The sequence below is a fragment of the Oncorhynchus nerka genome, linkage group LG7 (genome assembly GCF_034236695.1).
Source record: "Oncorhynchus nerka isolate Pitt River linkage group LG7, Oner_Uvic_2.0, whole genome shotgun sequence".
Taxonomy (NCBI): Eukaryota; Metazoa; Chordata; class Actinopteri; order Salmoniformes; family Salmonidae; genus Oncorhynchus; species Oncorhynchus nerka.
The window spans coordinates 22,612,038-22,635,608 of NC_088402.1; the positions used below are offsets into that span (position 1 = coordinate 22,612,038).

General features: G+C 42.3%; 1 protein-coding gene across 2 annotated transcripts; it reads right to left on the reverse strand.

Annotated features, from left to right (window-relative positions):
• Nucleotide 1: 1 nt before the first annotated feature.
• Nucleotides 2-18,001, reverse strand: LOC115131326 (src-like-adapter). 2 transcript variants are annotated; one of them, XM_029662943.2, is made up of 8 exons: nucleotides 17,824-18,001; nucleotides 14,785-14,875; nucleotides 14,392-14,488; nucleotides 12,958-13,044; nucleotides 12,691-12,794; nucleotides 9,271-9,402; nucleotides 2,949-3,081; nucleotides 2-2,765 (listed from the first exon to the last, which is right to left on the reverse strand). In XM_029662943.2, exons 2-8 carry the CDS (start codon nucleotides 14,855-14,857, stop codon nucleotides 2,549-2,551), a joined length of 843 nt encoding a protein of 280 aa, XP_029518803.1. In that variant the 5' UTR covers nucleotides 14,858-14,875; nucleotides 17,824-18,001; the 3' UTR covers nucleotides 2-2,548. The 2 variants fall into 2 exon arrangements, with proteins under 2 accessions (XP_029518803.1, XP_029518802.1); XM_029662942.2 differs by having other exon boundaries at nucleotides 14,392-14,491.
• Nucleotides 18,002-23,571: the final 5,570 nt, after the last annotated feature.

The following is a 23,571-nucleotide window of genomic DNA, read 5'->3' on the forward strand; positions in this document are numbered from 1 at the left end:
ATCTTAGTTTAATATTTATTTACTAAAAAGCTAAAATGATGATATAAGATACACATAGACAAAACACATTATAGGCTATTGATTAGAACTTATGGCGCGTGTTACCCACAATGGGGATTTCAAAGGGAGAGAGGAAAAAGAAAGTACACGAGAGAAATATACATTTGGGTGAATTTGTCAGCTATGCTATTCTAACCCTAGCCTTGTCCCAGACTGCCGCTCTTATGGGTCAGAATATAATGATCTAATTACGTGGGGTAGACCTCCGAGGATTCTCTGCGTGGACCGTTCAGCTGCTCGACGCACTTCTCCTGCGCACCTCTCTGATCGTCCTCCCGATGTCAGTGTCCTTTTGGCTTAGGAGTCTGTTCCCTCACCCTGGAAGGGGTCTTCTGAGGACAGACAGCTCTGCAGCTCAGAGCTCACAGCATAGGAATGAAACCCTTTAGATACCATGATTAGCTGGGACTGGATGCTAAGGGGGTCCGGCTTGAATTCACCTGCTTAGACACAGCTACTCATCTGTAACTTGGGTAGAAAAGGATTTCTTTGTCTTCAAACTTGTGTTGCGTTCTGGGTTTGTTGACGTTTTAGACCTTGGCTGCAGCTTGGGTCACGTAGTCTCCCGTAAATTCTAAACTCACAGGTTTTATACCCTTGGGTCAGAAGTGGGCGTAACCGACTTTAGGGCAGTTCTCTGGGCGTACCAAGAAATGAGGGCAGGGTCTAGATTTTACTCAAACCCAATTTTAGACAACTAACTTCACATTTCATCTTCCCCAAAACATTCTCTTTGATTTGGATATTTTCCATACAACGTACAATGTATAAACATCAAACATACACTAGGAAAACTCTTCACGTTACAATGTTTTCGTAATAACGTAATCTATTAACCTTTAATAACAAAATAAAAATGACATACATTTTCATATTCCATCTATCGTCATGACCACCATTGTGCCTGACGGAAACCATTGTTCCAAAGTCCCTTTATTTCATGTTTAATGAGGCTGGTTCTCCATAGTAACAGGACAAAGAAATTTGTCTGTGACCTGAGATTTACCAGGGGTGTGAGGGGTCATAAAACCCCCACATCTTCAGACCCCTAGATCTCTCCTCCTCTGTTGGGGTTGAGAGATAATCTGTAGGGTTGTGGTCTCCTGTAACCTGACCTGATCAGGACAGTCATGACATATATAATAGATCAAATACATGGAAAGTCTGGGGGTCCCTGAGGAGAAGTTTGAGAGTGTAACGTTATGACTATAACTACTATTCCCTGAAGGAGGGAAACAAGGTACAACATACAAGGGGGAGTCTCACTCTCTCGACATTTGTTGACATATAGACAATTGCACCTGACAAAGCCAATGAAATCCGCACCTCACTGGAAGACCCGCTTAGTGACTTTCCCCTGTCCCAGCTGTAAGCACCCTGTGAGCTACACTGGGAGAAGTGACATCCAAGTGATAAAACCTTACAAAAGTGTGTGGTGATGCCCAACTCGCCGCAGCACAAATATCTCCTATAGTCAACCCTTTACACAACGGCCAAAATGCTGCCAGCCCCCTGGTGGAGTGGGTGCATACTCCACTAGGTAACCCTTGTCCCTTGCTGTTTTATGGCAGGAGATAGCCTCCACAATCCAGTGGGAGAGACACTGCTCAAAGTGCCCTGAAACTGAGCTGGATTAGCAAAACAGACATAATTCTGGTCACACAACCGGAAAACCCAGGTTGTTCAATGTATGTGCGTAGAGCTTGCACCAGACACAGGGCATGTAACCTCTGTTGCTCTTCAGAAGCAAATGGAGGAGGCAAAAAGGGAAACACCTCAAAAGCTAAGGACTTGTAGGGCATGGCCATTACTTTTAGGGCAAAGGCCACATTTGGACACAAGGTCATCTTAGAGTCGCCCGGGGCGAACGGAGTACAGGAAGGGTGTACACCTTTCAGTAACTGCAACACCAGTGGGTGAGCCCCTGGTGAGGCTCAGTCAATTCCCACGTGCTGAGATAGCGGCCATATATAATTTTAAAGTGGAGAATGCTTTTAAAGCTCCTGTAGAAACAAGTATTTCCCAGAGCACTGAAAATGAACCAGCCCTTTATCTTGGCACCAGAGCTCAAACACTTGCCACTTATACTCATACAGCATCTCATGGATGTGATCATATTTCCCCATAGTATGTTGACTGACTGAAGGAAAATGTAACATTATGACCATAACTACTGTTCCCTGAAGGAGGGAAATGAGGTACAACACCTGTTTGACCCAGCACCGCCTGTTCCTGGGCTCGGTGAAGAGTGGTATTAAATTGAAGGAATGAATCTGAGCCTCATGTTTATCACCTGTGGAAGGTGGGACTTCCAGTGAGGTGTGGATTTCATTGGCCTTGTCAGGCGTGATTGTACATCCTTCAGCCGAAGAAGCGAGAGTGCAACTCCCCTGTAATACCGAAGTTGACTGACTGAAAGGGAACCACTAGCCTAGGCTATATATGTGTACTGGGGTTCGCAGAACTAAGTGTTGCACCATCCAGGCCACTACATATCATAGTCCTCATCCAAGTCCATATGGCTGATGCTGTGGTCTGTCACACAGACAGATTTGCTCTTCTTCTTGCGGTTCTTCTTCTGCTGTCCTGGGTCATGATCCCCGACCAGAGAGAGGTAAGAGGCCATGCTGTTTCTGACACCGTAGCTCACCATGGCATTCCTGTTCTCCTGGCCCTGCGCAGCCCCTGCACTGATCAGATCTTTCCTGTTGATTGGTTCATATATATAGAGAGAGGGGTGATTAGAACATGTTTGAGCCAATCATGCAGAGTCACATCTTCCCAGTTTTCCCACAAGCCATGTTTTCCATTGGCCAAAAAGCAGGACTACAATTTGATTGCAGAGATATGAGAGCTGCAACGAATGATACTAAACTATGGGTCTGTACCTGTCTATTTTCTTCCAGTCAAAGTTGTTGTGTCGCATCCTTACAGGGGGTGGCTGAGAGGTGATGTCTATGGGGCTGATAGTCCCAGACAGACACGGGCCAGTGAGAACACAACACAGACCATCTGCAGAGTCTTGGAGACCAGAGATGGACTGGGTTAGAAACAAGACACATGCACATACACTGTATGTAATCAAAAACAAACACATACTGTATGCTCACAAGCGCTCATGACATGAATTTGACCTTACAAGCAAAAAACACACACATACACACAAACCTCTGCCTTCTAAAACATTCATATGGTGTAGTTAGGAGGTGCATGCGCATACCAATAAGAAGCATTGGGTGTGAGTCGCTCCGTTTTGTACTGACAAAACTGTGGTTATAGGTAAAAGCCAGACAATTAAACCTTTAAAATCCATAGATCAATATATCCCAAAGCAACTGGGAGAGAGTGAGCGGTCAGTTATGTACAACAGCAAACCAATCCGTTTTTTATTTTCGCCTAACCCTACCACCCCTCCCCTAATTGGAGTAAACTAATGGACAACAACACTTGGGCTTCTACTTCCAGCTTATACATACTATATACATTTTACGGACACAGTATATTGTACATTAGTTATCTTTTGTTTGTTTTTAGTCCCATCCTTCAGCTACCCTCAACCCCTTCATCATTTCCTCCCCTTTATATGTCACTGTCTTATGTTCACTCACCAGTTGGTATTGTTCTTGTTTAACGGCGTGTTGCCTCATAGAATTATCTTGTTCATGTTTTTGTTGTTTTATTCAACTTTTCACCTGCTTCCCGACTCAGCTCTGTTATTACAGAATACCAACTCAAACTATGGAAGCAGCAGGTAAATCGGATATATTTTAGATGGTCATCGAGCAAGGGTACCTTCTACGTCAACACCATCACCAGCTGGCTCAACTGGGGATGGCCATGGAACAGGTTCTCCGCAGTTTGCAGCGTCCCGAGAGACGTTGTAGACCAGCAGCAGAGGATACTCTAGAGCCAGTCTACCCAGCGAGCTAATTCAGCAACCCGCTCAGGACAGCGAAGCTCGTCTTTCCCTCCCAGAGAAATATGACGGTACACCATCCAAATGCCGTGGCTTCCTCTTTCAGTGCTCCCTCTATTTTTCACACCAGTTGGGAGCCCCCACCACCAAGAGGTCTAAGGTTGCCATGATTATATCTCTGCTGACCGGGCTGGCATTGGAATGTGCTACATCCGTCTGGAGGAGAGGAGAGGAGAGGAGAGGAGAGGAGAGGAGAGGAGAGGAGAGGAGAGGAGAGGAGAGGAGGAGCTAGATTCTTATGATGGTTTCATGGCTCTGTTTAAATGCATTTTTGATCATCCCGCGGAGGGCAGAGAGGAAGTTGAGTGTCTGCTTCAGCTACAGCAGGGGAATCAGACGGCTGCTGAGTATCAACTCACCTTCCGGACAGTAGCAGCTTCCAGTGGATGGAATGAGCCGGCGCTTCGCACGCTATTTAGGAGAGGTCTGTGCGAGAAGGTCCAGACGGAACTGGCCTGTCGGGATGATAACCTTATCCTGGACGCACTCATTGCGATGGCCATCCGCCTGGATAACCTTCTATAGGAGCGTTTGCATTCTCATCGCTTCTCTCCTTCCTTCTGCAAGTACTCGGGATCAGAGCCTGAACCCATGGAGGTAGGGGTCACACGCCATTTCACGGCAGAACGACACAGATGGATACAGCTGGGGCTATGTCTCTACTGTGGGCAAGGAGGGCACAAGCTCCGCTCCCTTGCTAAAACACCCAGATCCCATGCTACCTTTTGTGGTTGAGTTAGACGCATCTGAGATGGGCATGGGGACAGTTTTGTCACAAAGACAGGGTAACCCATTGAAATTGTATCCTTGTGCTTTTTCCTCCAAGAAACTGTCCTCCGCAGAGGAATTACGACATCGGCAATCGAGAGCTCCTGGCAGTGAAGTTAGCATTAGAGGAGTGGAGACATTAGCTGGAGGGCGCAGAGGAACCATTCGTCATCCTCACCGACCATTGGAACCTAGAGTACATACGGACAGTGAGGAGACCAGTGGTTTGGGACGTCGATGTGGACATCCGCCAGGCTCTGGAGAGGGAGCCTGCACCCCGGAATTGTCCTCCAGAGCGCATCTACATTCCCACAGGGATAAGGGATAGGCTGCTGACCTGGGCACGTATGTGCTCAAACCAAGTCCCCCCGGAATGCTCCAGCAGGGAAGCTCCTCCGACCGTGGCCCCCAATTCACATCACGAGTTTGGAGGGCCTTCTTGGAGAAGCTTGGGGGTCACGGTCAGCCTCACTTCTGGGTATCGGCCTCAGTCCAACGGGTAGGTGGAGAGGATGAACCAGGAGCTGGGGAGGTTCCTGAGGAGTCACTGTCAGGACCAGTAGGGTGAGTGGGCACAATTCCTTCCCTGGGCAGAGTAAGCCCAGAACTCCCTACTTCACTCCTCCACTGAGTTGATCCCCTTCCAGTGTGTTTTAGGTTTCCAGCTGGCCCTGGACCCCGGGCCAGATCGCAGCTTCTGTGGTAGATGAGTGGTTCCGGTGTGCTGAGGAGGTGTGGAGCGACACGCACGTGAGACTCCAGGGCGCCGTCCATCGTCAGAAGGAACAGGCAGACCGCCACTGCAGTGAGACCCCCGTGTTCCATTCTGAGGACCGCGTCTGGCTCTCTACCAGGAACCTCCCACTCCACAAGCCTTGCAAGAATCTGAATCCCCTTGTTTGTGGGGCCATTCAAGGTTCTCCGGAGGGTCAACGAGGTGACGTACAGGTTACAACTACCCAGTTACTATCATATCTCACCCTCTTTTCACGTCCACGAGGGGGGTGGAGGTCCTGGGATTCATCATTACGCACACCTGTTAATCATTATAATTCACACCTGGGCTTCATTACCTTCATAATTTCCTCCCCTTTATGTCACTCTCTTATCTTCACTCACTAGTTGGTATTGTTCTTGTTTAACTTGTTATGGCTGCAATCCCGATATCGGGATAAGTGTCATCAACAACCGCTGAATAGCATAGTGCTACATACAATAAATATTACTATAAATATTTATATTCATGAAATCACAAGTGCAATGTAGGAAAACACAGTTTAGCCTTTTGTTAATCCACCTGTCATGTCAGATTTTGAAATGATGCTTTACAACGAAAGCAATCCAAGCGTTTGTGTAAGTTTATCGATCGCACGATAAAACATTAAGTACACTTAGCATCAGGTAGCTCAGTCACGAAAAACAGAAAAGCAATCAAAGTAATCGTTTACCTTTGATGATCTTCAGATGTTTTCACTCACGAGACTCCCAGTTACACAACAAATGTTCCTTTTGTTCCATAAAGATTATTTTTAGATCCAAAATACCTCTGTTTGTTTATCGCGTTATGTTCAGAAATCCACAGGAAAGAGCGGTCACGACAACGCAGACAAATTCCAAATAGTTTCCATAATGTCCACAGAAACATGTCAAACGTTTTTTATAATCAATCCTCGATAATATATCAACCGCAAATGTCTTTCACAGTAGGAGAGTGAAAAGCAATACCTATCCAAACTCTGTTGCGCAAGCAAAACTCATGTGACCACCTGACGCGATGTTATCGTTCTGACCCATTTTTCAAAATAAAAGCCTGAAACTATGTCTGAAGACTGTTGACACCCTGAGGAAGCGATAGGAAAAGGAATCTGGTTCATATCCCTTTAAATGGAGCAAAGGGAGGCTATGGAACATGGAGTTTTCAAAATAGAAGCCACTTCCTGCTTTGATTTTCCTCAGGGTTTCGCCTGCAATATCAGTTCTGTTCTACTCACAGACAATATTTTGACCAATTTGGAAACTTTGGAGTGTTTTCTATCCAATACTAATAATAATATGCATATATTAGCAACTGAGACTGAGGAGCTGGCCATTTACAATGGGCACCTTTTCATCCAAGCTACTCAATACTGCCCCTGCAGCCATAAAAAGTTAACATTTACATTTACATTTAAGTCATTTAGCAGACGCTCTTACAGCGTGTTGCATCATGAAATTATCTCGTTTTTGTTGTTTTATTGAACTTTTCACTTGCACCTGCTTCCTGACTCACAGCTCCATTATTTCAAATATATATTTGAGATCCTTCACTCTTTGCCTTGATGACAGATTTGCACATTCTTGGCACAGTCTCCAATATTGAAAACTCAAATACATTTAACTGAAAAGTTTGTCTTTTGGACATCCGAGCAATGTTGAGGGAATCCTATTTGAATCAGAAAAGGAAACTTATATGATAGGTAATATATACAAAACCATGGAGAAAGCCTATCTAACTGACAATCTCTTATAAAAAAATATAAACTATTGCAATCAAGACTTAAAAGTAACTGATAGACACAAGATGGAGGAAGTGTTGGAACATAACTAACGAAATTACAGGTAACAAATGTATGCTTAATCCAGTATAAACTAATGTCAAGAATTTATTATACAAAATAAAAAATATTCTACAGCACAATGGCAGAGTCATGTCTTAAGTCTATAACTAATGACTCAAATCAATGCTTTCTTGGAATGCTATGAAGTCTGGAAGTTGTGGGCGGAGTTGGAAAGTTGGCTGTCAGAAGTATTCCAATGTAAACTTACTTTTAAACAATCTATCTGCATATTTCAAGACATGACATATGGGGGTGTAGTGAGAGAACCAATGGGGTGGATCATACTTTAATCGTCAATTATTTTGAAAAAAATCTCTTCTCAAAAACTGGAAATCAAATTATCCTTCATCATTACGACAGTGGATGACTCCAATGTATTATTATTTATTATTAGAATACGTGGACAACTACAAATACTTAGGTGTCTGGTTAGACTGTAAACTCTCCTTCCAGACCCATATCAAACATCTCCAATCCAAAGTTAAATCTAGAATTGGCTTCCTATTTCGCAACAAAGCATCCTTCACTCATGCTGCCAAACATACCCTTGTAAAATTGACCATCCTACCAATCCTCGACTTTGGCGATGTCATTTACAAAATAGCCTCCAATACCCTACTCAACAAATTGGATGCAGTCTATCACAGTGCAATCCGTTTTGTCACCAAAGCCCCATATACTACCCACCATTGCGACCTGTACGCTCTCGTTGGCTGGCCCTCGCTTCATACTCGTCGCCAAACCCACTGGCTCCATGTCATCTACAAGACCCTGCTAGGTAAAGTCCCCCCTTATCTCAGCTCGCTGGTCACCATAGCATCTCCCACCTGTAGCACACGCTCCAGCAGGTATATCTCTCTAGTCACCCCCAAAACCAATTCTTTCTTTGGCCACCTCTCCTTCCAGTTCTCTGCTGCCAATGACTGGAACGAACTACAAAAATCTCTTAAATTGGAAACACTTATCTCCCTCACTAGCTTTAAGCACCAACTGTCAGAGCATCTTACAGATTACTGCACCTGTACATAGCCCACCTATAATTTAGCCCAAACAACTACCTCTTTCCCAACTGTATTTAATTTATTTATTTATTTTGCTCCTTTGCACCCCATTATTTTTATTTCTACTTTGCACATTCTTCCATTGCAAAACTACCATTCCAGTGTTTTACTTGCTATATTGTATTTGCTTTGCCACTATGGCCTTTTTTGCCTTTACCTCCCTTCTCACCTAATTTGCTCACATTGTATATAGACTTGTTTTTTTTTACTGTATTATTGACTGTATGTTTGTTTTACTCCATGTGTAACTCTGTGTCGTTGTATGTGTCGAACTGCTTTGCTTTATCTTGGCCAGGTCGCAATTGTAAATGAGAACTTGTTCTCAACTTGCTTACCTGGTTAAATAAAGGTGAAATAAATAAAAAATAAATACAAATTATTATTATTTATTATTATTTAAATATTGAATATTGAGTGTGGGCTACAGAAAAAAAAATAACGATGCAATTTGAGGCCATATGATATAGAGTGCTACAAGCACTGGAAAGTTCCAGGGGATGAAGGATGAGAGGGAGTGGGATTGTGAGAAATGTGTGTATGTTTGTTTGTCTTTTGTATGGTTATTGTTTGAGAAAATAAACAAAAGTAAAACAGTGTGACAGTCAATATGAAAGTCATAGTCTCAGCACAAATATTTTAACATGGACAACAACAACACCATTACTTCCTGTTTTGTTCTTAGTGTGTGTACTCTCAGAGCTAGGCCAACACCCAGTGGAAAGATGGTTAGCATCTGATAAGAACAAAGCTATTTAAAGATGCTTGAGGTTATTTTCAGTGTGTGTGTGTGTGTCTGTCTTGGACTCACCAGAGTAGTGGTTTACCATCTCTTCCAAGCACTGGAAAGTCAGACGAGGAGAGATATAGTACCAGCTGTTCTCCAGGCGAAAGATTTTATAGTGCTGGATGGATCTGTGCTTTACAGACATGGAGTAGACACCTGCAAATATAATATAACATAAAAGGCATTAGGTATAGGCCTAGATAGATCTTAATAGATACCCATCTCCTATCATCCTACTGACGTCCAGTTTAATAACCCCCTTGAGTTGATGTCTGCACCCAGAAAATCTGATTAGCATAATACATTTAAAAAAACCTGTCTGTTCAATCCTCCACCAATGGCGGCCTTCTACATCTGAGGTGGAAGGTGGCTGAGCTACAGTGATGTTTGTCAGAACATGGGACATCCTGAAAATTGGTCTTCTCACTAAAACGTTTGTAGCGTCCGAATGGTTTGCCTACAAACTAATAATAATTGGCACTCTATGATGGGACCAAAGATGAGATGTGTACTCCGTTTTCACCCTCACAAGACTTACGTGTCTGCAGGTAGCTATGTACCCGTTAAAAAATGAATGTAAGAACAGTGCCTTCATAAATTATTCACACCCCTTGACATTTTGTTGTGTTACAGTGTGAATTTTAAATGTATTACATTTATATTAGTGTCACCGGCCTACACACAATACCCCATAATGTCAAAGTGGAATTATGTTTTTATCATTTTAAAAGGCTAAAATGATCATTAGAAAACTATTTTGCAATTATGTTAGCACAGCTGAAAACTGTTGTCCTATTTAAAGAAGCAATAAAACTGACCTTCTCTAGACTCGGTGAGTATCTGGAGCATCAGCATTTGGGGGTTCGATTACAGGCTCAAAATGGCCAGAAATAAAGAAATGTCTTCTGAAACTAGTCAGTCTATTCTTGTTCTGAGAAATGAAGGCTATTCCATGCGAGAAATTGCCAAGAAACCGAAGATCTCGCACAACGCTGTGTACTACTCCCTTCACAGAACAGTGCAAACTGGCTCTAACCAGAATAGAAAGAAGAGTGGGAGGCCCCGGTGCACAACTGAGCAAGAGGAAAAGTACATTATAGTGTCTAGTTTGAGAAATAGACACCTCACAAGTCCACAACTGGCAGCTTCATTAAATAGTACCCGCAAAACACCCGTCTCAACGTCAACAGTGAAGAGGCGACTCAGGGATGTTGGCCTACTAGGCAGAGTTCCTCTGTCCAGTGTCTGTCTTCTTATGCCCATCTAAATCTTCTCTTTTTATTGGCCAGTCTGAGATATGGATTTTTCATTGCAACTCTGCCCAGAAGGAATGATGGTTGCTGATAATGGGCCTTTGTATGGCTATGTAGATATTCCATTAAAAAATTCAGCCATTTCCAGCTACAATAGTCATTTACAACATTAACAATGTCTACATTGATGTTATTTTAATGGACCAAAATCTTTTCTTTTCTTTCAAAAACAAGGAAATTCCTAAGTGACCCCATACTTTTGAACGGTAGCGGATATATAGATATATACAGTTGAAAACTGAAGTTTACATACACTTAGGTTGGAGTCATTAAAACTCATTTTTCAACGACTCCACAAATTTCTTGTTAAGAAACTATAGTTTTGGCAAGTCGGTTAGGACATCTACTTTGTGCATGACAATACATTTTTCCAACGATTGTTTACAGACAGATTTCTTCACATATAATTCACTGTAATTCCAGTGTGTCAGAAGTTTACATATACTACGTTGACTGTGCCTTTAACCAGCTTTGAAAATTCCAGAAAATTATGTCATGGCTTTTGAAGCTTCTGATTATCTAATTGATATCATTTGAGTCAATTGGAGGTGTACCTGTGGATGTATTTCAAGGCCTACCTTCAATCTCAGTGCCTCTTTGCTTGACATCATGGGAAAATCAAAAGAAATCAGCCAAGACCTCAGAAAACAATTGTAGACCTTCTCAAGTCTGGTTCATCCTTGGGAGCAATTTCAAAATGCCTGAAGGTGCCATGTTCATCTGTACAAACAATAATACGCAAGTTTAAACACCATGGGACCACGCAGCCGTCATACCGCTCAGCCGTCATACCGCTCAGCCGTCATACCGCTCAGCCGGCATACCGCTCAGCCGTCATACCGCTCCGCCGGCATACCGCTCAGCCGTCATACCGCTCCGCCGTCATACCGCTCCGCCGTCATACCGCTCAGCCGTCATACCGCACTATTGGTTAGAGCCTGTACGTAAGCATTTCACTGTTGTATTCGGCGCACGTGACAAATAAACTTTGATTTGATTTGAAGGAGACGCATTCCCTAGAGATGATCGTACTTTGGTGCGAAAAGTGCAAATCAATCCCAGAACCACATCAAAGGCCCCATTGAAGATGCTGGAGGAAACAGGTACAAAAGTATATACAAAGAAGAAGCCACTGCTCCAAAACCGCCATAAAAAAGCCAGACTATGGTTTGCAACTGCACATGAGGACAAATATCGTACTTTTTGGAGAAATATCCTCTGGTCTGATGAAGCAGAAATAGAACTGTTTGGCCATAACGACCATTGTTGTGTTTGGAGGAGAAAGGGGGAGGCTTGCAAGCCGAAGAACACCATCCCAACCGTGAAGCACGGAGGTGGAAGCATCATGTTCTGGGGGTGCTTAGCTGCAGTAGGGACTGGTGCACTTCACAAAATAGATGGCAAAGTTGTGGCAAAATGGCTTAAGGACAACAAAGTCAAGGTATTGGAGTCGCCATCACAAAGCCCTGACCTCAATCCTATAGAAGATTTGTGGACAGAACTGAAAAAGCGTGAGCGAGCAAGCTCTGTCAGGAGGAATGGGCCACAATTCGCACAACAATTTAAAGGCAATGCTACCAAATACTAATTGAGTGTATGTAAACTTCTGACCAACTGGGAATGTGATGAAAGAAATCAAATCTGAAATAAATTATTCTCTCTACTATTATTCTGACATTTCACAGTCTTAAAATAAAGTGATGATTCTAACTGACCTAAGACAGATAATTTTTACTAGTATTAAATGTCAGCAATTGTGAAAAACTGAGTTTAAACGTATTTGGCTAAGGTGTATGTAAACTTCCGACTTCAACTGTGTATATATATATATATATATATATATATATATATATATATATATATATATATATATATCAGATATAGGACAGAGATTTTAAAACAATCTTCCTTTTGATAAAATATTTTTCTATCTGCTTTTCCGTGTATGAATCTGGTATTTAACACGTTTCTATGGGCTAATAGTAGTAAGGCCAAATTCAATGTTTCATCCAATAATTTGTATATATATATATATATTTGTTTTATACTTAAAGAGGCATCAAAAAAATACCCACCCGGCTTAGACTCTTATGGAATAACTTGGTAGGGCATTAAATGTTCATGGACTCACCTCTCTGCTGGGTGCTCTCTCTAATCATGAAGGAACCCACTCTGTTTTCAGGGAGACTAAGTAGTTCCTCTGCCTTCTGCCTCACTACTCCCTCAAACAGCCATCTTAAAACAACAAACACACACACACACACACACACACACACACACACACACACACACACACACACACACACACACACACGGTATACATTATATCACTGTACAGAATCAAGTCAACACAGCCTTTATTTATGACAATACAGAACATAATTTTAACATTGCTTACCCATGGTAGACTTTGGCAATATAGTTGTTAGGGATGTAGTTTTCACTTCCTGATTGGACAGACCGAACTCTCCACCAGTTGCCTTCCCTGAAGAACACAGATTAAAGGAGAACTTCAATAGGCTACACTGTAACGGAAACAAAATCTGAAATTGTAGTTCTCCCCTATTTGTATAAGTGTTATACATCAGATTTCCCCCAATGTGTTCATTCTTTGTTGTGTGCAAAATGTTATTAATTGTGTACTGTTGTTTTGTATTATTGCATGCTTAGTAGTTATACTTGTATGCAGGGTGTTCCATTTTGTTTTGGAAAGGACTGTATCTGTCCTCTTTTGTCGTCTCGGTATCTATATCTGTAACTCTGCATCTATCAATTTCTGCCCTAGGAAGCTTTTAGTACAGAGTAGGGTTGCAAAACTACCGGTAATTTACCAAAGTTACTGTAATCTAGGGTAATTTATACTCAAAAAACTTTACAAAAAATATGTGCATACTGTATTGCTTTTTTATATATGTGTCCATGTGTTTCTAGTGGATAGATAGGCCATATGGTTCAAATATCATAATTAATGATGAAAGCATCTAATCAACAATTGTAACGCTTGTCTTTGTCCTCCTCTGACGAGGAGTAAGAAATAGGTGTCCATAGGTGTCCATATTGTATTTAATACGAATACTGAACACTTGAACAAAAACAATTAAACAACAAAAATGAACAGTCCTGAACAGTGAAGCAAAACACAGAACAGAAAATAATTACCCACAACTCAAGGGTGAAAACAGGCTACCTAAGTAAAAAAGGACAGACTGCCCACCCCAACTCACGCCCTGACCATACTAAAACAAAGACAAAACAAAGGAACTAAGGTCAGAACGTGACAACAATGGCATTTTTTAAATAAACTCTGCAGCTTTTTTCACAATTGCCCTCAGTTTGGTGGCAAAACATTTACAAGAAAGACATATTGACATCAAAAAAGAAATCAAGGATATTTCATGCTGAAACCTTCATATTAAAACACCAATGGTATTCACTAAGTTGTATGGTTTATGTTTCGGGTAATGTTTTCCAGGTTTGTCATTCTATTTTGTGTTTCAAAATCATCTTATTTGATCATTTTATACATGTTACATGTGATAAGGGCACACAGAGGGCCAGATATAATTACAGACACCTGGGATAATCTGAATTACCCAAAAAGGCTACTAGAGGTCATGTGATAAAATTCTTCAAAGACCTTGAAAGTTTCAGAAATTCTGGTATAACTTTGAAAGTTATAATATATATATATATACACAATAATATAATATAATAAATAATAAATATATATATATATATATATTATTCCCTCTAATATACCCTCCCTTTGCAATCCTAGTGCAGAGACTGGGTTTATAATTGTTCTGACAGACAAAGTACTGACTCTACTTACTGAGACAAGACCCTCAGCTTCTCTCCCATCCTAAAGATCGGCTCACTGATGTCTGGAGAAGGATAGTCATGGAGAACGACAAGCGTCTCGTCTTCTCCTGCTGAGGAACCGCCAATGTTACACAATTAGATAGACGTTAACACAGAGACACAATTTGCCAGAAATATAGGAAATAATTGTCTCATTGTAACTTCTAATTCCAATGAATTATATGAAACACTTGGACAAATGGATAAACAGTATGTCATCTAAAAAGTCCTGAGTCATCTTTCAAAGCTGTGTGAACATCATATATTTTGTAAAGCCTAAACACAATACAGTGTCAAAAACTGCAGTATCACAAAGAAACGGCAAATAACTGCTCAATATCTGAAAAAAAGATTGAAGTCTTACCCTTTAATGCACTGTCATGGCAGTTTGAATTTGTTTTGTTCCCAGCTCCCTGTCCCCACATCACATTCCCCATAGCTGCACTCTAATGGGTCTGAGGACAGACGAACATACGGTATAGCTGGTCCTCAAACTAGTCATCAACACAAACGTCCGATAGTAGACAGAGAGTAATCTGGCTGGTCAGTGAAGGCCCCATCCAGCACCTGCGTCCCTGTCATGCATGTGCATGTGTGCATGTTGTAACTTCCCTAATAACAGCCAGAGTGCTATCTCGACCAGGACACGCAGTAGACTGCAAAACCTGAGAGGTGGCTCTGTAAATAATGAAAATACTGTATATCTCATGTTGCAAAATGTGTTAACTAATTGGAAGGTCCATTTGTGTGTACAGCAGTTGGCTATATTGTGTAGCCTATATGTTTTTTACCTCAACCATAACACACAGTGAAAACTCCTGGTTTTCCAAATGTTTTGTCGAATCTTGATTAAATTCAGCATTTCCAGGTTTCTATCTAGTTTTCACTATATTCACATTATAGAGTAGTAAACTGGAGTAGATGCTATATGAAAACTGCAGTGTCCAATTGTCACTCTGCTGAACTAATAAGAGAACACAGGAAACAGTGACACAGTGGAAACAATCAGAAGATAATATCTTGGTTAATTTGCATGATATGTCGGCAAATATTTATCATGCTGTGTGTCAATGCTATTTATAGTCAGAGTAAAAATGTTGATTTGACCAAATGTGACCAGCAAATCAAATCAAACGTTATATGTCACATGCGCCGAATACATGTGTAGACCTTACTGTGAAATGCTTACTTAACCAACAGCACAGTTCAAGAAAATATTTACTAAATAAACTAAAGTAAAAAAATAATCAAAAGTAACACAATAAAATAACAATAACGAGGATATATACAGGGGATACCTGTACCGAGTCAATGTGCAGAGTTACAGGTTAGTCTAAGTCATTTGTGCATGTAGGTCGGGGTGAAGTGACAATGCATAGATAATATACAGCGTAGCAACAGTGTACAAAAACAAATGGAGGGTGGGGGGGGGGGGGGGGGGTTCAATGTAAATAGTCAGGTGGCCATTTGATGAATTGTTCAGCATTCTTATGGCTTGGGGGTAGAAGCTGTTAAGGAGACTTTTGGTCCTAGACTTGGCACTCCGGTACCGCATTCTGTGCGGTCGCAGAGAAAACAGTCTATGACTTAGGTGACTGGGGTCTTTGACTATTTTTTGGGCTTTCCTCTGACACCACCTGTTAAATAGGTCCTGGATTGCAGGAAGCTTGGCCCCAGTGATGTACTGGGCCGTACACACTACCCTCTGCAGCACCTTACGGTCAGATGCCGAGTAGTTGCCATACCAGACGGTGATGCAATCGGTCAAGATGCTCTCTATGGTGCAGCTGTAGAACTTTCTGAGGATCTGTGGACCCATGCCAAATCTTTTCAGTCTTCTGAGGCGGAAAAGGTGTTGTCGTGCCCTCTTCACGACTGTCTTGCTGTGTTCGGACCATGATAGTTCGCTGGTGATGTGGACACCAAGGAACTTGAAATTCTCGACTCGCCCAACTACAGCCCTGTTGATGTTAATAGGGGCCTGTTCGGGCCGCCTTTCCCTATAGTCCACGATCAGCTCCTTTGTCTTGTACACATTGAGGAAGAAGTTGTTGTCCTGGCACCACACTGCCAGGTCTTGGACTTCCTCAGGCTGTCTCATCGTGGTCGGTGATCAGGCCTACCACTGTTGTGTCGTCAGCAAACTTAATGATGGCGTTAGAGTCGTGTTTGGCAACGCAGTTGTGGGTGAACAGGGAGTACAGGAGGGGACTGAGCACACACCCCTGAGGGGCACCTGTGTTGAGGATCAGCGTGGCAGACGTGTTATTGCCTACCAGAAAGTCTAGGATCAAATTGCAGAGGGAGGTGTTTATTCCCAGGGTCCTTAGCTTAGTGATGAGTTTTTTGGGTACTATGGTGTTGAACACTGAGCTGTAGTCAATGAACAGCATTCTCACATAGGTGTTCCTTTTGTCCAGGTGGGAAAGGGCAATGTGGAGTGTGATTGAGATTGCGTCATCTGTGGATCTGTTGGGGCGGTATGCGAATTGGAGTGAGTCTAGGGTTTCCGGGAGGATGCTGTTAATGTCATGACCAGCCTTTCAAAGCACTTCATGGGTACTGACGTGAGTGCTACGGGGTGGTAGTCGTTTGGGCAGGTTACCTTTGCTTCCTTGGGCACAGGGACTATGGTAGTCTGCTTGAAACATGTAGATATTACAGACTCGGACAGGGAGAGGTTGAAAATGTCAGTGAAGATACTTACCAATTGGTCAGCGCATGCTTTGAGTACACGTCCTGGTAGTTCGTCTGGGCCCGTGGCTTTGTGAATGTTGACTTGTTTAAAGGTCTTGCTCACATCGGCTACCGAGAGCGTTATCACACAGTCATCCAGAACAGCTGGTGCTCTCATGCATGCTTCAGTGTTGCTAGCCTCAAATCGAGCATGAAAGGCTTTTAGCTTGTCTGGTAGGCTTGCATCACTGGGCAGCTCACATCCGAGTTTCCCTTTGTTGTCCGTAATAGTTTTCAAGCCCTGCCACATCCGACGAGTGTCAGAATCGGTGTAGTGGGACTCAATCTTAATCCTGTATTGGCACTTTGCTTGTTTGATGGTTTGTCTGACAGCATAGCGGGATTTCTTATAAGCGTCCGGATTAGTGTCCCGCTCCTTGAAAGTGGGTGCTGAGGAGTATTTATGTCTGTAATAAAGCCCTTTTTAAAACTCATTCTGATTGACTGGGCCTATGCCCTCCCAGGCCCACCCATGTCTGCTCTCCTGCCCAGTCGTGAAATCCATAGATTAGGGCCTAATGAATTTATTTCAATTGACCGATTTCATTCTAAGAACTGTAACTCTGTAAAATCTTTGAAATTGTTGCATTTTGCATTTATATATAGGCTTATTGCACTTTTACCAGACACATACTGCAATAAATGTATGACAGCCTCGAAAACTCACCTAGCTGCTGAGTCGTGTGGAGTCGTCAGGCTTGGAGGGCCAGTAGCAGGGGATTCTAGTTGAGTGTGGTGTTTGGCTCTGTGTGTTGAAGATCAGCCAGAGGAAGCATGTCAGCTACACTATTACTAATGACCGTAAGAGTTCCACAGTTCACACCCTCAACTGATGCATGCATAGTGAGGCGAGAGCACTTCCTCTGGCCAAACATTTACACACACACACACACACACACACACACACACACACACACACACACACACACACACACACACACACACACACACACACTTCCTATGAAGAAATGAGGAAGGGGAAGAGAACCAGAACAAGAGACCAATGAGAATGCTAAAAGTACATACTGTTTTTAGCTTTCAGAAATGACACAAAAGAGAAATATTATTTCCATGCAAATATGTATGCTGTACGCATCACATACATATATTAAATTTGAACTACATAGATAGTAATTTCCTTACTAAAATTGATCAGTTACAGTTTTTTATGTGGTGAATGTTCGAAACAATTGTAACACATCCAGTCATTTTGTTTGTAGTCATTTTTTACCACACAAACATTGTTCCAAAATATATGTTTACTGTACAATACAATGAATACATTGGTTTAATCACCAAAACACATTACAATTATATCTTCTCAATTTAGTTATTTTAACTACCAGTTAATCGAATAGCAGAAAATGTAAGATACAATACATGTTTCAACATTGCCCTTTGAATGTAATATGGTATAGTACTGTAAATACACTGTTTTCACATTAGGCAACACACTTGCACTACCCATAAAAATGTACTTTTGACTGTGTGGCCTCTCACAACTCCAACAGCATCATTAAATTTGGTGACGTCACGACGGTGGTAGGGTTGATCACCAACCATGATGAGACAGCTTATAGGGAGGAGGTCAGAGACCTGTCAGTGTGGTGCCAAAACAACAACCTCTTCCTCAATGTCAGTAAGTCAATGGAGCTGATCGTGGACTACAGGAAACAGAGGGCCGAGCACGGCCCATTCACATTTACGGGGTTGTGGTGGAGTGGGTTGAGATCTTCACATTCCTTGGTGTAGACATCACTAAGGACCTATCATGATCCATTCACACCAACACAGGTGTGAAGAGGGCACAACAACACCTCTTCCCCCTCAGGAGGCTGAAAATATTTGGCACGGGCACTCAGATCCTCTAAAAGTTCTACAGCTGCACCATCAAGAGCATCTTGACTGGCTGCATAAACGATTGGTATGGCAACTGCTTGGCAGCCGACCACAAGGCGCTACAAAGGGTAGTGAGTATGGCCCAGTACATCACTGTGGTCGAGCTCCCTGCCATCCAGGACCTCTATACCAGGCGGTGTCAGAGGAAGGCCCAAAATATTGTCAAAGACTCCGGCCACCCAAGCCACAGACTGTTCTCTCTGTTACCGCACGGCATGCGGTACCAATGCATCAAGTCTGGAACCAACGGGACCATTACCAGCTTCTACCCCTACCCGGTCTTCCTGCATAGGCCATTTTTTGCACTACCTCTCTTGCACTGACTATGCACACACACTGAACTCTACCCACACACCAGTGGCGGTCGGAGACGTTTAAGATGAGGGAGCATTCTTTTGAGCATGGCCTTATTTCTATTACAGCATATTCGACGACAGTCATTCATATTCCATTCACCCAGCTCAATGTAACATCGCCAGGTTTAGGCTACTATATGATACTAGAATTTTCCCTATACCTACAACCTAGCCTATGAAAGAAAGTTTACAATGCAGGTGCACAGGTCGAGAGAAATATTAGACTAATCAAGAGGTGCATTTGTAAATTCACTCCGGCTATCTACTTCGATTTCAGAGCACTCTCGTCTGTGTGCCTTGAGTGCAGAATAACTGATGAATTTATGAATGAACCCGTTGAATTTAACTGGTGTCAGTAAACGTTGGCAAAAAATATATAATTACATTGTTGCTGCACAGTTAGAGTCACTAACACTCTAGATAACATGATAACAGCATAACCAGCTCTGTTAGGGTGAGTAAAAAGGTCAGAGTGAGGTTTGTGTCTGGAAGTAGCTAGCCAACTTTAGCCAGTTAGCTTTGGTGCTTGACTGTAGTTTATGAGGTCCAAATGCTCGGATCAACCCTACTGAACGCTCCCGAAAGCGACACGCTCTGAATTTTTGAACAGACAATCTGACAACGCTCAGATTTACGAAACCTTCATATCATGACCACTAAGAGCTACACATCATTGTCACATAACAGTCATTCACCATAGCTCTACCATAACTAACGCGTTAGTAAACCCGCTACAATCATGCAGTACAGTGTACATTCAGCAGCAAGCAGTTTAGCAGATACATTGGCGCGCCCCGGTGGCAGTACGTTTATAAATCCAAAAGCTTACCTTGACTTGGAAGAGTTCAAGTGTTTGATAGCCATAGTCAGCTAGCTTCTTGGAGCACCCATCCCGTTAGCGGGATCCTTTTCGTCAACATCCGCTGAATTGCAGAGCTCCAAATTCAAATTAAATGACTAAAAATATTTAATTTTCATGAAATCACAAGTGCAATATAGCAAAACACAGCTTAGCTTGTTGTTAATCCACCTGGCATGTCAGATTTCAAAAAAGGTTGACAGCAAAAGCTATCCAAGCGTTTATGTTAGGACATCTCTCTCAGCAGACAAAACAGCTAGCAGCAAAGTAGATTGGTCACGAAAGTCAAAAAAGCAATAAAATGAATCGCTTACCTTTGATGATCTTCGGATGTTTGCACTCACGAGACTCCCAGTTACACAATAAATGTTCCTTTTGTTCGATAAAGATTATTTTTATATTCAAAAACCTCCATTTGGTTGGTGCATTTTGTTCAGAAATCCACAGGCTCGTGCAGGTCATGACGGGCAGACCAAAAATCCAAATAGTATCCGTAAAGTTCGTAGAAACATGTCAAACATTTTTTATTATCAATCATCAGGTTGTTTCTACAATAAATGATCGATAATATTTCAACCGGACCATAGCTTTTTCAATAGGAGTGAGAGAGAAAATGTCTGCTCCAAGCTGTTGCGCATGAAAAACTCTGCTCTCACCCAGCCATCCACTGACGCGAAGTGATAATTCTCGCTCATTTTTCAGAATAAAAGCCTGAAACTATGTCTAAAGACTATTCACACCATGTGGAAGCCATAGAGAAATGAATCTGGTTGATATCCCTTTAAATGAAGGGAAGGCATGCAATGGAGCAGGCCGATTTGTTTCTCTTAGGCACTTCCTTGTTGGATTTTCCTCAGGTTTTCGCCTGCAATATCAGTTCTGTTATACTCACAGACAATATTTTTACAGTTTTGGAAACTTTAGAGTGTTTTCTATCCTACGCCGTCAATTATATGCATATTCTAGCATCTTGTCCTGACAAAATATCCCGTTTACTTTGGGAATGTTATTTTTCCAAAAATGAAAATACTGCCCCCTAGTCACAAGAGGTTTTTAAAGAGAGAGAGAGAGAGAGAGAGAGAGAGAGAGAGAGAGAGAGAGAGAGCGAGAGAGAGAAAGAGCAAGAGAGAAAAGCAACACCTGGATCATTTGTAAACTATGGTTAGTTTTAGTACTAACACCTTGCCCTGAACTGCCACTCTTATGGGTAAGAATTGTGATGCCTGTATTTACATGTTGAAGGTCTTCGTTGAGTATCGTTTGTGTGCCAAGTTCTGCTTACTGGCATAGGTTAGGCCGACACACCTTGTTCTTTCGATGGCCGTCTCCTTCGTTATCGGGTGTAAGTCTATGATTGTCCACAAGATGTCACAATGTGCTTTTTCTAAGTTGTATGTTTCCTTGCACTCATTCTGTGAGAGTGGGCTTCTGAGGAGGCTACTCAGCCATGTCGACGCTCCAAGCGTGGGAAGGAGGGCCATGTAGACAACCGGTGACATGAAAATAATAACCGAGTGGTCCTGCTTGAATTCACCTTCTTAGATACAGTACTCAACTGTAGCATTGATTGTTAAGAGGTTTCCTTTGTCTTCAACAACCTCGTATTGTGTTTCGGGGTCATGACTAGTCGTAGACCTCAGCTGCAGCTCATGGTCAACTTAGTCTAGTATGTAAATTCTAAACTCACATGTTTATACCCTAGGGTAGAAAGGAGCTTTTCTATCTTTATGACACACTCTCTGGGTACACTGGGGCGTAGCTAGTTACGAGGCAAGGTATCAGGATTTACTATGAACTCGTTTAGACAACTAAAATCACAGTCTTATCGTCAACCTGGTAGGATTTATGCAAGCTGCCAACCACCACCAGAATGGACAGGGGAGGTCCCGGCTGTGGCTCGCAGTTCCAGACCCGTCGTCCGGTTGTCCAGGCTAGTGGATCTAGGCAGTAACTTAGGCAGACGTTAATAAATTAACAACGCTCAGGCAAAACATCCTTACATTTCTTTCCCAAATGAGCGGTGTCGTGGCACTAACTGGTAGCTGTATGGGGAACTGGTTTGTGGCTTTATCATTAACTACAGTTGAAGTCGGAAGTTTACATACACCTTAGCCAAATACACTTAAACTCAGTTTCACAATTCCTGACATTTAATCCTAGTAAAAATTCTCTGTCTTAGGTCAGTTAGGATCACCACTTTATTTTAAGAATGTGAAATGTCAGAATAATAGTAGAGAGAATGATTTATTTCAGCTTTTATTTATTTCATTACATTCCCAGTGGGTCAGAAGTTTACATACACTCAATTAGTATTTGGTAGAGTTGCCTTTAAATTTACATACAAGAATTTACATACAAAAATTGTCCGTTTTGTAGGCCTCCTTGCTCGCATACGCTTTTTCAGTTCTGCCCACAAATATTCTATAGGATTGAGGTCAGGGCTTTGTGATGGCCACTCTAATACATTGTCCTTAAGCCATTTTGCCACAACTTTGGAAGTATGCTTGGGGTCATTGTCCATTTGGAAGACCCATTTGCGACCAAGCTTCAACTTCCTGACTGATGTCTTGAGATGTTGCTTCAATATATCCACATACTTTTCCTTCTCATGTTGCCATCTATTTTGTGAAGTGCACCAGTCCCTCCTGCAGCAAAGCACCCCCACAACATGATGATGCCACCTCCATGCTTCATGGTTGAGATGGTGTTCTTCAGCTTGCAAGCCTCCCCCTTTTTCCTCCAAACATAACAATGGTCATTATGGCCAAACAGTCCTATTTTTGTTCTATCTTCAGACCAGAGGACATTCCTCCAAAAAGTACGATCTTTGATCCCCATGTGCAGTTGCAAACCGTAGTCTGGCTTTTTTATGGCGGTTTTAGAGCAGTGGCTTCTTCCTTGCTGAGCAACCTTTCAGGTTATGTCGATATAGGACTCGTTTTACTGTGGATATAGATTATTTTGTACCTGTTTCCTCCAGCATCTTCACAAGGTCCTTTGCTGTTATTCTGGGATTTACTTGCACTTTTCGCACCAAAGTACATTCATCTCTAGGAGACAGAACGCGTCTCCTTCCTGAGAGGTATGACGGCTGCCTGGTCCCATGGTGTTTATACTTGCATACTATTGTTTGTACAGATGAACGTGGTACCTTCAGGCATTTGGAAATTGCTCCCAAGGATGAACCAGACTTGTGGAGGTCTACAATTATTTTTCTTTTAGGTCTTGGATGATTTCTTTTAATTTTCCCATGATGTCAAGCAAAGAGGCACTGAGTTTGAAGGTAGGCCTTGAAATAAAT

Excerpts from the sequence above, each read along its gene's own strand:
- LOC115131326 (XM_029662942.2), bottom strand. The coding sequence starts at position 14,857 with ATGGGGAATGTGATGTGGGGACAGGGAGCTGGGAACAAAACAAATTCA. Across the intron at positions 14,492-14,784 it reads CCATGACAGTGCATTAAAGG|CAGGAGAAGACGAGACGCTT; the intron begins GTAAGACTTCAA and ends GCGGTTCCTCAG. Across the intron at positions 3,082-9,270 it reads GATGGTAAACCACTACTCTG|ACTCTGCAGATGGTCTGTGT; the intron begins GTGAGTCCAAGA and ends CTGGTCTCCAAG.